The sequence below is a fragment of the Calypte anna genome, chromosome 7 (assembly GCF_003957555.1).
Source record: "Calypte anna isolate BGI_N300 chromosome 7, bCalAnn1_v1.p, whole genome shotgun sequence".
Lineage (NCBI taxonomy): Eukaryota > Metazoa > Chordata > Aves > Apodiformes > Trochilidae > Calypte > Calypte anna.
Genome location: NC_044253.1, coordinates 29,632,779 through 29,648,706, shown reverse-complemented (window position 1 = coordinate 29,648,706; position 15,928 = coordinate 29,632,779). Strand labels below are relative to the sequence as shown.

The 15,928-nt window shown below is 38.6% G+C and overlaps 1 protein-coding gene across 2 annotated transcripts in view; it reads right to left on the bottom strand.

Moving 5' to 3' along the window:
- Nucleotides 1-15,928, bottom strand: part of DIP2A (disco interacting protein 2 homolog A) — a 116,237-nt gene that overhangs the window by 37,397 nt on the left and 62,912 nt on the right. For both annotated transcript variants that reach the window (XM_030454403.1, XM_030454405.1), the window contains exons 6-16: nucleotides 10,065-10,193; nucleotides 9,205-9,324; nucleotides 7,605-7,802; nucleotides 6,139-6,230; nucleotides 5,767-5,877; nucleotides 4,824-4,947; nucleotides 4,453-4,562; nucleotides 3,954-4,056; nucleotides 1,958-2,022; nucleotides 1,552-1,645; nucleotides 986-1,105 (exon numbers count right to left, since the gene is read on the bottom strand). In XM_030454403.1, the coding sequence (XP_030310263.1) occupies nucleotides 986-1,105; nucleotides 1,552-1,645; nucleotides 1,958-2,022; nucleotides 3,954-4,056; nucleotides 4,453-4,562; nucleotides 4,824-4,947; nucleotides 5,767-5,877; nucleotides 6,139-6,230; nucleotides 7,605-7,802; nucleotides 9,205-9,324; nucleotides 10,065-10,193 (1,266 nt within the window). The remainder of the gene's footprint in view (nucleotides 1-985; nucleotides 1,106-1,551; nucleotides 1,646-1,957; nucleotides 2,023-3,953; nucleotides 4,057-4,452; nucleotides 4,563-4,823; nucleotides 4,948-5,766; nucleotides 5,878-6,138; nucleotides 6,231-7,604; nucleotides 7,803-9,204; nucleotides 9,325-10,064; nucleotides 10,194-15,928) is intronic.

Here is a 15,928-nt window from a genome sequence, read left to right as displayed (position 1 = left end):
ACAGCCATGGCGTGGCTTGGCGTCCCTAATCAAATTAAAACGGACAACGGTCCTAATTTTGTCTCCAAATCAGCCCAGGCATTTGCTCTGAAATGGGGTATTACCTTAACACACGGCATCCCGTATAACAGTACGGGACAAGCCATCCACCACGCTGGTGTCTGTGAGCTGATGGCCCGAGCAACCTGGGGTTGGTCGCCATGCCGTTCCTGAACCAGGGTTGCCACACCTCGCGAAGACAACAATCACCCAACTACCAATAGTATTTTACTATAGAATTAACTTTCCTAACTTTATAAGCATTGGCTCAGAAACAGCACTTAAAACAAACCTACTCTTAGTAAGATTACCTCAAGTTTTTATCTTCCACCAGCATGATTTGCAGGCCTCTCATCATGCAAAACCAAGGAATCTGAAATACTATGGATTATCTGATGTACAAGAACAGCAACATTAAGCACCTAAGGCATATTTTTACCTGTTGCCAAAAAGCCCCAAACCTTCATAGCTTCTTTTCTCAAGTAACTAAACTACCACATGACTGAAAGAAAAAGGACAGCTCCTCCTGCACATTCTAGTCAACAGCTGTCATGGTTTTGAGCTAAAGCTGTGACTGCTCCCATTTTTATGCCCTTGCACATGACTGGGACAACTCCCAGGGCACATACAGAATCAGATACACCTTAACTCAACAACTTCATGGCTACACGAGCAGCTACTGCAAAGCTGATGTTATGATTTACTTGAAATTTTAAAAGTTTCTTTCATATCACACTAGCAACGATTCTTTAGATAAAACATAGATTCTTCATGATATTTTCTATGAAACTTTTGCAGAAGTGTCTTTGGCAAAGAAATACTCCTGCTCTCTGTTTTGCTAACTACAGCCAGTGCTGCCAAGCTCCTACAGTGCAGCCCCAGAGTTTTGTGATTTTCAGTGTGCACTAATTCCCCTTGGATTGTTCCTCAAGAAATCCATACTCACATGGATTGGCTCCATCTGCCACTATTAACATTCGTAATGAGCTCAGACTGACATCTCTCTGATCCCGCTGAGCCAAAAGTGACCAATGCATATCCCGTGATTTTACTACTGCTACACGAGCTGAAAGTAAAAAAAATAATTATGCTGTGTGTGCAGAACAAAAAAAAGACCAATTATGGAATTATATCACTGTTTTTATTTACCTAAATGCATGAAATCAATTACAAACACAGACAATGAATACAAATGACAAATGTTAAACTACTATGACCAATGTATGCTCAATGAACTTGATTAGAGAATTTAAATGTTTACTATAAATTAAAATACTGAGATGAGAAAGTTTCTTTAAAGGCTTATCAGGAGAAGTGCATCAATACCACTAATAATGAATCTATCAGTATATATAATACTAAAATGGAGCATAGAATTGCTAAAGCTGTGGCTAAAGGAAGTAGCTGGATTAAAGAGCAGTGACATCAGCTAAAGCAGACATTTTATTAAACCAAACTTACTTATTTATTTATTCAACCAAAAAGAAATTAGTAAGAATACTTCCAGGTTACCTTTGTATAAGCAGACTTTCTGTATCCAGGAAAGTGGATTAACCTTCATTAATGCATAGGGAATACTGATGACATGCATCCTGTTCATAACACTCTGTAAGAAAAACATTAAAAAGTAAACTTTCAAGTGTCTCAAAGAATACACAGCATGTACTGATACTTTAAAGAAATTTAATTACAGCAGCAACATAACTCTTACATTTAACTGTGAAAACTATGTGTACAGTCAGTAACAACATAAGCAACACCTCTGCAGCCTAATACTGAAAAAGTAACACTTTATTCTGAAAAATATAAATATTGAAATACAAAAAGCTTGAGAGAGTTTATGACCTCATTCTGATACCAATACTCTACCCCTGGTAGAAGCAACTTTATGTATTTTTTCATTCCTTCAAATACTCACTGTTAATACTCCATGCCAAAGGCCAGCCTCTCTTTTGAAATCCAAGACATTTGTAAGTGTTTCAGCTGAAAGTCAAAGAGAAACTATCAGACTTAAGAAGCATATTCATGAGACTATTTAAAAGCACAAAATATTTGTAAAAGCAACTGTGAGACATCCAACAGCACCAAGAAACCAAAGCCATTTATTGCCACACCTCCTGTAACAAACAGGCTGCTTAAGCTGAAAGGGTCTTACTTACAATAATCATCTTTAAATCATGGTGGCAGACTAAATTTTTACAAGGTATTTAAGACTGCTGCTGTTATAATACCATTTGTTACATCTGCCAATGAACTATGCAAACTGAAACTTTAGTTTTGATGCAAACTTTTTCAGCTGAACAAGAGAGATGAAGCTACTGAAATGCTTGTGTCCAGCAAAGGGCCACAAGGATGACTGGGGACTGGAGCATCTGGACAAACTTTTTATGCAGGAGTGACTGAGCACTGGCACATGTTGTCCAGAGAGGCTGCTAAGTTTCCATCCTTGGAGTTATTTTAAAAAACATCTAGACATGGGACTGGGCAAGTGGTTGGCTCTGCCTGAGCTGAGGGGTTGGGCCAGATGACCTCTAGAGGTCCCTTCCAACCTCAGCCTGTGATTCTCTATGTCCCAAGGCACAGTAGTATGAACTACCACATTATGGCATAAAAAGCAGTCAAATCATGAGATTCTTACAGCAAACAGATTTCAAAGGGAAAATTTTTTTGGTTAATGGTGGCACAGATCAAAGCCAGGTGCCATTCTTGGCTATTCATTGAGAGAATGACTAAGAAGAATAGATCCCTTTTTACTGAAATCTCTATGGCAATGTTCTTTTCTAGGACACGATTAACTAAGAGGAAGACCCTTTCCTTTCTGATAGTAAGTACTATTGCGGCCAAAAACAGGAGATGCAAATTGCTATGAACAAAACAGATGACAAAGCTTTATGTTGAGTATGTCCTGTACAGAACACAAACCTCATGATAGCACCTCTAGCATGTGGCAACAGAAATCTGAAAAACGAACACACAAAAACTCAAGGGAATTCCAGAACTCTGAAGAGCTGAATGTTAACAGCTTGCTACTCCGTATTTATCTGAAAATGAAGATGTGCAGACCCCTTTGAGCCAGAACAGGTTGCCATCACCCTTTCAGCATCGAGGAACAGCCATACAATCCTTCACCTACAAGTTGGGTAGGTGCACAGTTCTTGTAGTTGGTAACTATGATGGGAAGGTGATCCAAAATGAAAATGGGATAGGGTCTCACTTTGATGAGAACTAAAAAGAGTACAGATACATGACTGTGAAAACCTTGTTCACCCTATCATAGTACTTGTATGGAGCACTAAAGGGGTCAAGACATCAAAAGGCCTTCCCTTTGGGTCAGCTAACTACAGCTTTTCCTCCTGAAAGAGAAGAAGCTGCATAATTTACACCAGCCTGTCTGCAAAGCACACCAGTATGCAGTGCTAGAGCATCTACAGCTGAACTGGCAGCACCCAGAGCTCTTCAGAGAGATCCAAGCTACCCAAATGGTCTCTAGGCACAGTCTAAGAAAGCTCCCTCAGTTTCCACTGAGATGGCTTCATCAACTGTGTGTGGGCACCTCATGGCTTCACGAGGCAGCCAGTGTGTTCAAATAGCAAAGCAGTCTGCAGAAGGATGAAAAATCAGTATAGCTCTTACCACTGGCAAACACATCTATGATGATGAAAAATCCAAAGACTTGAATAAATTTGCAAGGGATCTTAGGTTAAAAAGATTTTAATACACACTGATTATGATTTCACCAGCACCTCCTTCACCTTACTTCACATATCACACTGACTATGAATAAGGAAGTCTGTCTTTCCCTTTGCAGTTAAAGCCACCAAGTTCTTAAGGCAGTAAACGTAATTTTGCAACATGGATTGTCTGAATATTCAAAGCCATGAGGATAATTTTAAAGTTGTACCTATCTAACTTACCTTCCGAGTAGCCACATGCCTGAGTCAATGCATGGCAGTGTGCCAGCATGGAAGCATGAGATACAGTAATGCCCACTGTGCTGCCCTCTTTACTTGTTTTGTACTGAAAAGAGAAAATTTTTACAAGCATTAGATTAAGTACAAAATCTAGAAAAAATTACAGCAGTGAACTGAAAGGGTATTTTATTATAAACACAGGGTGAACTTCTTAAAAAAAAAATAATTCTGCCATAAAAATGCTTTTGTGTTCAGAGAATCTGATTGTTTGTCTACCCCAAATTAAACAAATTGTCCCAGGGATTCTAAAATCCAATCTTCAATTTGACCCAGCACAACCATTCAAGTGACAGTTTGCCTGGCAACCTTGAGGGAAGAAAATCTTGCTCCACAGTTAAAAATATTACAGACACATCTTTTACTGTAGCAAAAGATTAAAGGAAGAAAAAGTGCTGTGACAAGCTACAACAGCATAATTGTGCATTGTATTATACTGTGTTACCTCAATATAAGCAATCTCAGCACTGGCATCCCGTACTGGTGGATGCCAGTCCTTAGCTGGTTTTGCCAGATGCTTCCCATCAATCACAAACCAAATGAGACGAGGCCAGCCTTCAAGGAAAAAGAAGTTACTGTCAGTACAGTTTGAAAAAACAAGTTTTCTTCTGAGATAACAACACGAGGCAAGCAAAAGCTGCAGTGTCACCCCGCTCAAAGGAAGATGTGCACTAAGTGCTGTCTTGACAATGAAGGCAGCTCTTCATATGAAAATTCTTCTTTATATAATAGCATGGAAACAAACTCAGACTCATGTTTAAGGGATATACCCACTCTTTTACCCTATAAAGACATTTGAGTAGCTTAAAAACATACCTTTGAATGTAACCACCTCGCCAGTCTGAGCTTTAGGAAGGCCTTTTTGACAGGCATCAGTGGTTAAAGCTAGTGTTACTCCACAGCTGCCCAAAAGAAATCCAATCTGCTGGCTGCCAGCATCCTACAGAGAAACCATGTCATAGCAAACTTACAAATAATGAAGATTTCATACAGTTCACTGTAACTTTTCCATGTTTAGAAAATATTAAGCCAATTTGTATCACGGGAAACAAAAGCCCACAACCAAAACAAATTCTATCCCATAAGACCTTTTGAAGAAGAAGAAAGACTGAAGTCTTTGCTCAAAGGACTAAATTAGATTTGACAGTAGATCTGTAAAGCAATTGTGGCTAAGTGTTGCCAAAAGCAATGGTCGTGCATCCCTCTCCAACCCAGCAGGGATATTTGTATGTGCCCATAGACCAGCGAGTTGGTCTGATCTTGTTTCCAAGTCCTGAAGCACTGAAACACAGAGCCTGAAGCTTTTCAGCTCTGATTTCACACATTCTCTAAAAATCTCCATGTGTGTGGACTGATCCCTGTAACTGCTGTGTCTACCTGCCTGTGCTCTCATTACTCAGCATGACAGCTAAAAAAAGGACAGCATTCTTGTTATATTTGGAGAAGTACTTCCACATATCTTTTAAAAAATACTGATTTTTTTAAATTTCCAGTTATGTGTTGTGAAACAGTTAACTTAGTCGCATCATACAGTTTCACCCCTTCCCTAAATAAATATTAAACACTTTACAAACATATAAAGTGCACCAAGTAGTTCAGCTGATGCACCATACTGCTTTTAAAAGTGCAGGCTTTGAAGAGTGCCATGCAAGTGCTATAGGATTGAAACACCTCCCCACCATGTTATTTATTTATTTATGAAGCCATAAATTGATTTATTTATTATGAAGCCATAAAAATGTTGCAGGTATTTACCTACCTTTCTTGTTAGTGGAACTTCTATTGGGACAGGAATAAGTTCTGCCAGGAGACATCCATAAAATGCCACCATAAACATAACTGGATCACTATTAGGAAATACGAGAGCTACCTAGAAAATTACAATAAAATTATTAGAAATGCTTTTTGTTGTCATCTGGGGAGGGGAACAGGTCTGCTTTTTAGCTTGTGGAAAAAAAATATCTTTACAGCAATGTTCAGGTTCATATTTAACCAGGACCAAAAAGACTAAATGTCATGATAATATAGTATTCCCTATCACAGTATTACAAGGCTTTCTTTAGCTAAAGCTGTTACTCGTGGTCTATTTTGGTCTATTTTCTCCACAATGACATTTCTGACAGAAGCCTACCCGGTCTCCAGGCTTCAGCAGTGGTTCATTCTTCGTGGTTAGCTTGTTTAGTACAGTATATGCCAACTTCAAGCTTCGACTCCACAGCTTGCCTGAAGAAAATAAAAAGATAAAGCCTAAAAAATCAGAGACTAAAATTTTAGCAATCAATTGGCAAGCTCAGTACCTTATGTATGCACTAGGCAAGTGGGCTGTATTGGGTCACCAGGAACATGGGCAAGCAATTAGGGGAAAGGAAACATCCCTGCTATATGGTTCTCCTGCAATCCCACCTCACAAACCTGCTGAGTTCTGAGTTATCCCCATGTTTCAGTGCACTTGTGCAATAACACACACACACAGTCTGCCTGATACAAAACCTGCATGCCCCAAAGGCTCTTAACAAGACTCCTTCCTAGGGCTCCTACAGAAAACAACTTGCTTTCTCTAAGTAGAAAAATCATAAGCTGGATAAAACAAAAACCAAACTGAGATTTCAGAAGGAAAAGGTAGGAATAAATGCCACAATATCTGGCTCTGTGAAATGCCAGTTCAGTGCTCAGTAGCAATCTACACAGCTCTCAATAGTTCTGAGCAAAAAAGTTATTCCAAGCTATTAAATCCAAAGGCAACAATCAAGCTGTTTATTTGGCACAACATAAAATTTAATCTTTCATTTTCAGCCACCCCCCAAAAATCTCTTTGATAAAAAGAATTTTATAAAAATTCTACAGCAACACCCCCGCCGCCCCCACCCGCCGCCCCCAAATAGCATCCTTCTGGAATTCAGCTTTCCACTACTGGATCTTTATTGTGGAGTCAATCCACACTCAGTCCCTTCAGACATGTAGGAACCATCAGTTATTTTGTGCTTGTCAGTTTCTGACTTCCCCAAAGCAGTAAGTTTTTCTCTGTGCAATTTCCAGTTTTATAAAGAAATAAAACGACACAAGTCCATCAAATGGCCAGTACAGTTGGCAGAGTTCAAGTATAATTTACAGTTTTGTTTCTACTGATTTTTTTTCCCTAAACATGAAACTAAATATGGTATTCTAGGCAATTCTCAAAGCTCCACTGCAAGTAGTGAAATTAATGCAGCTGCTCAGTTACATTTCCTGTAAGTATTGTTCATCTGTCAGAATGCAAAGGAAAAATTTTAACATTCTAACAAACTACACAACAAAGTGTAGCAGTTAATTGTCCCTGGGGGACACAACTAGCTTTCAAAAAATGCTGTAATACCTCTACTTCACTAACAAAGGCAATTTTCAGGCTATTTTTAGTGTTCTTTTAAGCAAAAAAAACAACAATTATTTGATATTTACAAATAGCCACCTGTAATAATCAATACCATACACAGTTTCCCTTCATCGACTTTTTTAAAAACGTATTTCATATTCAGCAAATCAACCCCTAAGTATCCAAGTGGAGGAAATCATTCATTCCACAATGAGTGCCTACTTCTTATAGCTCTCACCAACACCTACCATAGGTAAGGGTGTAAATGGCTTTCCCAGTCGTGTCCAATGCTGTCAGACAGGGGGCTTTGGGCTGAGTCGTTCCCCAGCGCTGCAGGGCAGCCAGCAGAGAAGGTGGCCAGTTGGTCACCACCCCCAAGGGCTCTCCTTTAAGTACATTCGTTTGATTTCCTTCAGGCTTTGGTTGATTTGGATCAGGTTGTTGCACTAAAATCAGCACAGCAAAGTGGAAAATGTCAATGCTTACACAATGTGCAAGTTATGCTGACCAGACTGTTCTGCAAACTGTTCCCACCTTCCTCTCCCTCACCTCCTCTCCTCTGCTTTTATCATGATGCTATGCTCATCATCTGCTGGCTTCACAAAAAATAATTCCCCTTACTGTGGAGTTCTGGTTACATATTAAAGGACCTGGCCACAGGAGCAGAATTTGAATCCCTAGTTCACTCTTTTTCTCTACGTTGGGAAAAAAGTATTTCCTGCTTGTTGTTCTGCACATCTATTTAATTGAATTTTATTGGAAATTTAATTTTTATTTAATTTAACTGAAAATTAAATTCTGCACACCTATTTGAATGAACACCTACACCAAGTCAAGAAGCATTATCAGAGAGAATGGCTTCAGTGACAACTGGATATTTTCACTGCATTAAACTCTCAACAGGCGACGTAGGGTGACACTATCTTCTGTAACAACAAAATTAAAAAAAAGGAAAAAAAGCCAGATGAATTGTTATCCACAGCTGAAACTGTACCACTCACAGGATATTGTTTGATTTTCAGATCACCTGTCCTGTCTGTAGAACACTGCAGGGTTTGTGTGCCATCTGCTCTCTGAGTAGCCTGCAGATAAAACCCTGCCCCAAGCTGCTCATGAAGGGGAAGTATCTTGATGTGAGCAAGCAAAACAAAGTCAGAGTTGGATTTAGCTAACACTCAATCTATGCAGTAACTAAAATTGGCAGGTCAAAAGTGACATTTTCTGCTCTTCTCAATAACATACACACACAAACAAAAGTTTGCCTAGAAAATCTTGAGTGAAAGACTAGAACTTCAGTCATTTCATATCAAACAAACAATACTGGGAATCTAGTAGCAGCTGTGCAAAAATGTCACATTTAGAACAAAATCCTCATTTTATCTTTAAGACTCTTTAAGAGTGTAGAACAAAAAGAAGTCTCCAAAATCAGCTGATACAGCTGGTTTTAAGGGTAGTTAAATATTGCTAAGCAACTCCTAATCTGACTGGACAGACACAGAGATACATAAACAGTATTCTTGGCTGAGTAACATTTGCAGGCCATGTACAAGCACTATCCTTCCATGCAGCGTACAGCCAAGACATACAGCACAGTCCACTCAGTGCCTTTAATTCCTTTGAACCTCTAAAATAATGACAGTTTCTGGATTTCAAGATGAGGATACTAAGGTGCATGCAACCACTATCATAATAAATGCCAGTTACCAGCAAGTAACTTTTTTCATTTAACACTATTTGGGCACTGAGTAGCTACAAAGCAGCTTATCATAGCAGGATGTGGGGGGTGCTTGTCAATTCTTTCATGAACCACTTACACAGAGGGAAAAATATATTTGAAAGAGAAATAACCTTCAAGCAGTTCTTCAAAATCATCAACAAAAAACTCTTTCAAAGGTGGGCGCTTTGGTCTTTTCAAGGTATTTAAAAGCTGCTGGATTTTAGAGGACACTCTGCTATTCACTGGTACACCTGCCAAACAGAAAAGATTTAATACTTACCATACGTTAATTAACATGCACTGAAACACATCCACATTGCTGACATGATAGTAAGCTCAGAAAGGTTTTCAGGTGAAGAGTCATTAAAAATGAGCAGATTGTTCAGTAAAAAACACCTTTAATCAGTAACAGTCTCAACTAAAAGTTTCTTTTAAAACAATGCTGTTCCCTAGCTACCTCAATGATGAATTTACCTTCTCACACTTTAATTTAGCTTTTCAGACTGCTGAATCCTTCATGAGATTTCAATGCCAAAGAATGTTCTTTTTGTCAAGAGTCTAGGTATTTACTACATCTTAACATTCACTCAGCTCTGAAGATGTGAATTCAAAGTCCTGAAAGAGTTCTCAAAGTGGCTAGCAAGAAATAACCACCACACAAAACCATGCTGAACGCTGAATTCATTTGTGCATATGATATATTTCTAAGAAAGTAAATATAAATGTGTGGATATAATTTTATTTTTCGAAATTTAAAGCTCTGAAGCAATCTAAAAGCAAAATGTATGACTACTATACTATAGAAATGTACAGAAATGGGGAGCAGAACATGGGTAATGCAATAGTTTCCTATCCTTTGGTAGACACATGGTACTACTGCAGAGCTCTGGAGGGAGCAGGCACATAGCACACGATGGGTGCCAACCTGTTTATGCATTTTGCTTATTCAAAAAAAGGAAAACTGATAGGAAGGTAGGAAGTTTATAATCACCATCTGCAGTTTCCAAAATGCTGCTGCTGTAGCCTCTGGGAACTCCTCGTACTGATACTACCTGTGGACACTCACGATGCAAATGTTCCACCAGGCCAGTGGTTACATCTGGAGGTGCAGAGTGGTTATCTGTAGAAATGGAAAACAGACACGGGAGTTCATCAGTCTTCCTGAGAATCAGTATATCCTACAGCATTCCTGCTGTTTTCTCATGCATTTTTAACAAAACTGTGGTATCCCTAATCAAACTGGAACCAAAATTTTTTAGACACGGGAGGAATCCTGAAAGGAACAACTCTCTCTCTCTCCAGGATGGAGAGAAGCTATTTCAAGTTTAAAAGGGACCCAAACAAATGAAGAGTAGTAGGACACTCCATCACTTCAAGGTGAAAACAAGGAGATTCAGTATGAGTAAACAGCACAAACCTACAAAGACTGTCTTGCACCTCTTGGAAGAAATACAGGCACCCTATGTCTCACCACAAGGCTAGAATGACTAGTCCAAGTCCCATAGGAAGATCAAGGAATAAAACAGTAAGAGGGTTTAAAAGAAGGGAACTTCTGCCCCAGTTTAACACAAAGCACCTAGCTACATTCTGCAGGCTGTAAGAGAAAGACTTGCTGAAAAACAGACTAAGGTTTAGGGTGGCAAAGATAGCACACTTATGTCTGAACACATCTTGAAGATAGACATGAAGAGATGAGAGATTTCCACAGAGGAAAGGAACTGCTGATTTATAAACAGTTTTTAAGATCAGTCACCATTTCCCTTTAGCAGCTTTTTTTCCCACCAGTTTTTAACAATCTGGCAACAATAGTGTAGGTAATTGCTTCTCCCTCATAAACTCTTCATTGGGACATCTGTCACTGAGAACAGCTGGAATGCCAGGAACTCTCAAAAAAACCCTGTGGTGTAGATGGCAACATTATTATGTACATAAAATATATTTAATGGTGTGCAAGAGAAGCAATAATGCTTCAGAGTAATTCTCAAATCCACACATGGGCTCAAGAACCACCTTGTAACAACCTTGAAGCAAAAGCCTGCTGCAGAACAATGCTAAGGGAACATTTCCATTCTGAAATTGCGACCCATATTATGGAACAGTTTTGCATGGGATCAAAGATTAGGATGTGGCAGTATCCAGGACAAGTGTGGAGGCCTGAAATGTTCAGAATCTTAACAGGAGCACAACAGGAAAGAGCTTAAGAAATGCACTGCTGCATGGGGCTGGAGGAAATGCTTGGGGTCAGGCAGCTCTGCAGCATCCTGCTTTGAAGGACCTCAGCAGGACACAAATGCTGCTGACAGAGCTCAAAGCCAATGCAGGCACTGCTGTGATGTACTTACATTCCCCCAGCCATTTGGAGGTAGTGATTAACAACCAAGGGTGATAGCTCTGTTCCTAGATTGCCAGAGCTGAGATACAAGCTACCAGGAGAGTTCGAAGCAGCTTTAGAGGGATCAGAAATAAAAATTAAATACATTCCCATACTTGCCAACAGTCGTCACTGCAAAGCCAATTCCCGTACTGCAGAGACCTCTCTTGCTGGATAATAAACAAGAACCCCAAGTTCCTTTCATGCAGGTAAGGTACAAGAAGGACAAAGTATCACTGAAGTCTCAGGCAAACGCCTGAGTTAGAACCAGGAGAAGGAAAGGTGACATCTGTGCAAAACAGGTCCATGTAACCTCTTTACAGGGAGTACAGAATGCCCGGGTGTTCAGAGTCAATTGACATACACTCTCTGTGTTCTATATACTTTGAATTGTTTTTTGGTTGGAATTTTTCTTAACCTCCCCAAAGTCCAAAAACACAGACTTCATTCAGCTTATTAATCACAGAAAAGGAAACAGTCACCTGGTTTTCACACCACAGCACTAGTCCACAACTCTATACTTCTCAACCTATAGAACCTGCAGTGATTATCAATGTCTAACACTTCCACTTCTTTAATAGTTCAGCAAGAACTAGAATTAGGCATGTTATCTGCAGTGTGGCTTCCCCAGCAGAATGTCCCCAAATGGCATGCCTAGAGACATCACCCCCACTAAACATTTAAAGGGACTCAAAATGTACACTCAAAATGATGTATACATAGGTACAAATGTGATGACCAAGAAATAGCACGAGAGAGACTGTCACATGCTGCAAGACTCAACACACAGATGGGTCAGAAGTTGAGATGCTGAAGGGAAGCTGGTTTTACCATGCATATTCCTGTTGGGAAAAGCAATCTTCTGGCAACATGCATGAGGCAGACACTTGAAATACAAAAGCTCTGCAATTAGATGCTCAGAAAATAACATAGGGAAGAAGCTATTTGGGAACATTAACAGAAGAGCTGTGTACTGGGGAACAACTCAAAGAAAACACACAGAAAATGGAAAAGCACAGAAAAGAATTAACAGTCATTCCCTACTGAAAACAGGTACAAAAAATAGCTATATACAGAGGTGCTAATCTACAGCATTCGTGTATCTTACAAGCATGCAAATCAATGTCTCTCTTATATGAGGGAAATAACAGGAGTCCTTATGAACATCTCTGCTATTCCATCTTACATACAGCAGAGAACTGACTCTCTCTCCCAGTTTTGCCTTTAGAAGGCAAAATTCTTTCTATGCATGTAGAAGAAGTAAGTTCAGTTCTCAGGATTTTTGCTTAGATAAAAATTACATTAGATTCATTAATTATTTAGGCCTTTTACTAATATATGCCCATAAGAATCCATTAAATTAGTCTGTGTCATCTAGAGATAATGTGGCAAAGCAGATAAAGAGCAGTGGTGAGTAGTAAAAAAAATTATATAGTCTGAATCAACATGACTTCTTTAGGAATAAAGTTAATTGCATTTAGGCTGAATTACCTTTCTGTTACTGCATTATTGATTGTAAGACAAAGATAAATGTAAAAGAGAGCAAGGAAGACAGTACGGGATATGACAGAAAATTAAAAGCTAGGCACAGGAGAGGAAACATTCTCTAGGGAGGAATCTGAGGGTGAAATCCCTACTCAGCAGGAAGTTGGGTTAGGTCTAGAGATGGTTGAGTACAATTGTCTTGTTTCTAGGAAACCACTCAACCAAAAATGGACATTTAAAAGAATTTATTAAATTTTATTGGAACAATAGACTGGTTCAGCCCAGCCAGAACCCAAAAGAGGATCCACAAGCCCCTACTACATTATTGCATTTCCTCTTCAAATTCACCCTTTGATACTCTTCTAGCACACTTCACACTCACAGCTCCTGTAAAACTGCTCACAGTGCCACAGAAGTTCAAAACACCAACTTTTGTAATCCCTGCTTCCACTTAAGGAGTTGCACCTTTAAATCTTTCAATAAATCAATAGTGGGTCAAGTACCAAGATTTTCCTGGTTACTCCACAAGGCCTAAGTTGGGAAATACTCTACAGCTGCAATGGTGACCTTGAAAAAAATCTTAGACATACTGCTACTTTTATTAATTTTACAGAAAATATTACACTGAAAGACAAAATGCCCCCAAAACCATATGTAGCCATTGTTCCTGCAGGTGAAAAAACCAGCTTAAAAATAATGCATCTACCTATTTGATTTTGGTTTAAATACTCTAACCTTGCACTTCCAACACTGCAGTCTATTGCTTGGGAATTCAGTATCATTTCATCATTAAAAATGCAAGCTGGAGAAGCTGCAAGGGAGCGATTCGCTACATTTAAATCCTCCAACATACCAAAATTGTGAATAGTTATTCAGTATGTATTCAAAATACAGAATATTGTAATAAGGCATGGTGTTTAAAATTCATAAGATAGATTTTATATTGTTGATGTCATCACACTAACTGAGAAAATAAATAAACTCTTATTCTGTGCTCCAGGACAAATCAAAGGGGTCTTCTGTGAAAGTATATTAGTATTTATTGATAACAAAAAGTTTGAAATGAAGAACCAAGTTTTCAGGTTCCTGTGAGCATGGAAGACTGTAGACAAACATGGTAATGAAGTATTTTAACATGAGAAATGTCACAAATTAATTGCTATTAATGCATTATGCATTAATGTTACCAAGCCGGAACTGAGAATGGATGGAATATGATAAGCATCTTAGAAATGAAGAAGGTCTTATTTTTTGTCAAAAGCACTGAAAATTTTACCTTCTGAACTTCCTTCCTGATAGATACTGCAACTTCATATTTATATCCCATTAATGACACTTCAAACTACTCCACTATATGCTGTCTGATATTTAGCTCCTTAAATACTAGACTTTGACCTGTTCATAAGACTTTGATTTTGCATACCATTTTCCTGGTGAATAAGTCTTTAGAAGGTATTTGTGAAATCCAATATATATTTATATGGCCTGATGTAGTTGAGGTAACAAGATGCTATGTCACATTTTGCATATCTTGTAAGTTTTTACTGATATATTTAGAATTTTATCAATCACAATTATGGCTGATCATCTAAGTTTAGTGGTTCATTTAAAGCAGTTAAATATGATTCCTATCAATCTTGTATACAGTAATGTGAAATCAAGAATGTCCTCAAAGAAAGGTGTAGACATACTCCATTTTACATCTGCTAAGTAAAAAAAAACCAAAACCAAACCCCAAACAAATTTCTTACTACAAATAAGGCAAGAACTGAGTACATAAAATTTAGATCTCTTTAAAGACAGTAAGGTGGGTTTGTTTCATACAAACAGGGAAAAATTCAACAGTAGTAAAGCCACAAAAGTTAATTGAAGAGGCAAGCATTTGCTTCCACAATGAAGAGGTTTCCATGAAAAAGAAAGAAGGGAGCAAAAGTGAGTAGGAAAGACACAGGTAACTTTTCCCAGACTTGTATCTGAAGAGCTTTCTAAAACACAAAGCAAGCTACTATCTCTTTCCATCTCAGCTCCATTTGCAAAAAAATGTCAATTATGGCAAAATGAGTCAATCTTTGTTTCTGTCAGCACCTGAGCCAGACAGGTCAGAGGACCCTTACCAAAAGCCTCTAGTTGGTTAGTGCCTCTAAACACATTTCATAAAGTACTTTAGGAATCTAAAGAAGTAAAACTCCTGGTCTCAAACAATAAGCATGGGTTGGGTTTTGAAGCCCCCAGCTACTATAAGGCTGATGCCCCAAATTCAGTATAAGGCAGAAGGAACTCAAGAGGAACTCAACCCTCTCATGAAGAACTGACTCAGAGAACTGTGAACTGTTGGTATCATCCAAACAAAGCAATCTAAAGGGTACCTGATTGGGCTTTCAACAAAATTTGAAAATAACAGCTAAATAAATGGGTATTTGCAAGAGATATTTGTGACTTGAATTATGTTATTTTACATCTCTAAGCCTACAGAAGACTGCACACTGTTGAAATCTAAAGCATTTCAATGGGTTTCCCTCACCTGACCTAACCTGTTCTCTGTAATGGAACAGAAAAAAGCCTGTCTGTATAGTGCATGTAGGAATACTGCCACAGAGTAACAAAAAGTCAGGTAAGTAGACTGCCAAAACTTGAAACATCCAGGAATAATATACCTGGTGCCTATTGAATATTACTAGAAGCACAAAAACTTCATGCTGTAGCCCGTAGGTGAAATACAAATATCACTTCTCATTTAATTTTTCTAAATTGCTTTTGGGAAAAAAAAGTTATTTGAAACACAAAGTTACTGTTTCTCTTGCTGACTTCTTGCAACATTTAACATTAATGCAGACCTGTTGCACCCACATAAATCCACTCTCAATCTCTACTCTCTACCTCAGTGTACAAAAACGTTGCAAAAATAATTTCTTAGGTGGAAGAGGCTGCCTTTCTCCCTCCCTTCCAAAGCTTCCAAAAGCACAAGATAAGTGTTCTGCATTTCAGGACAGAAAAAGTAA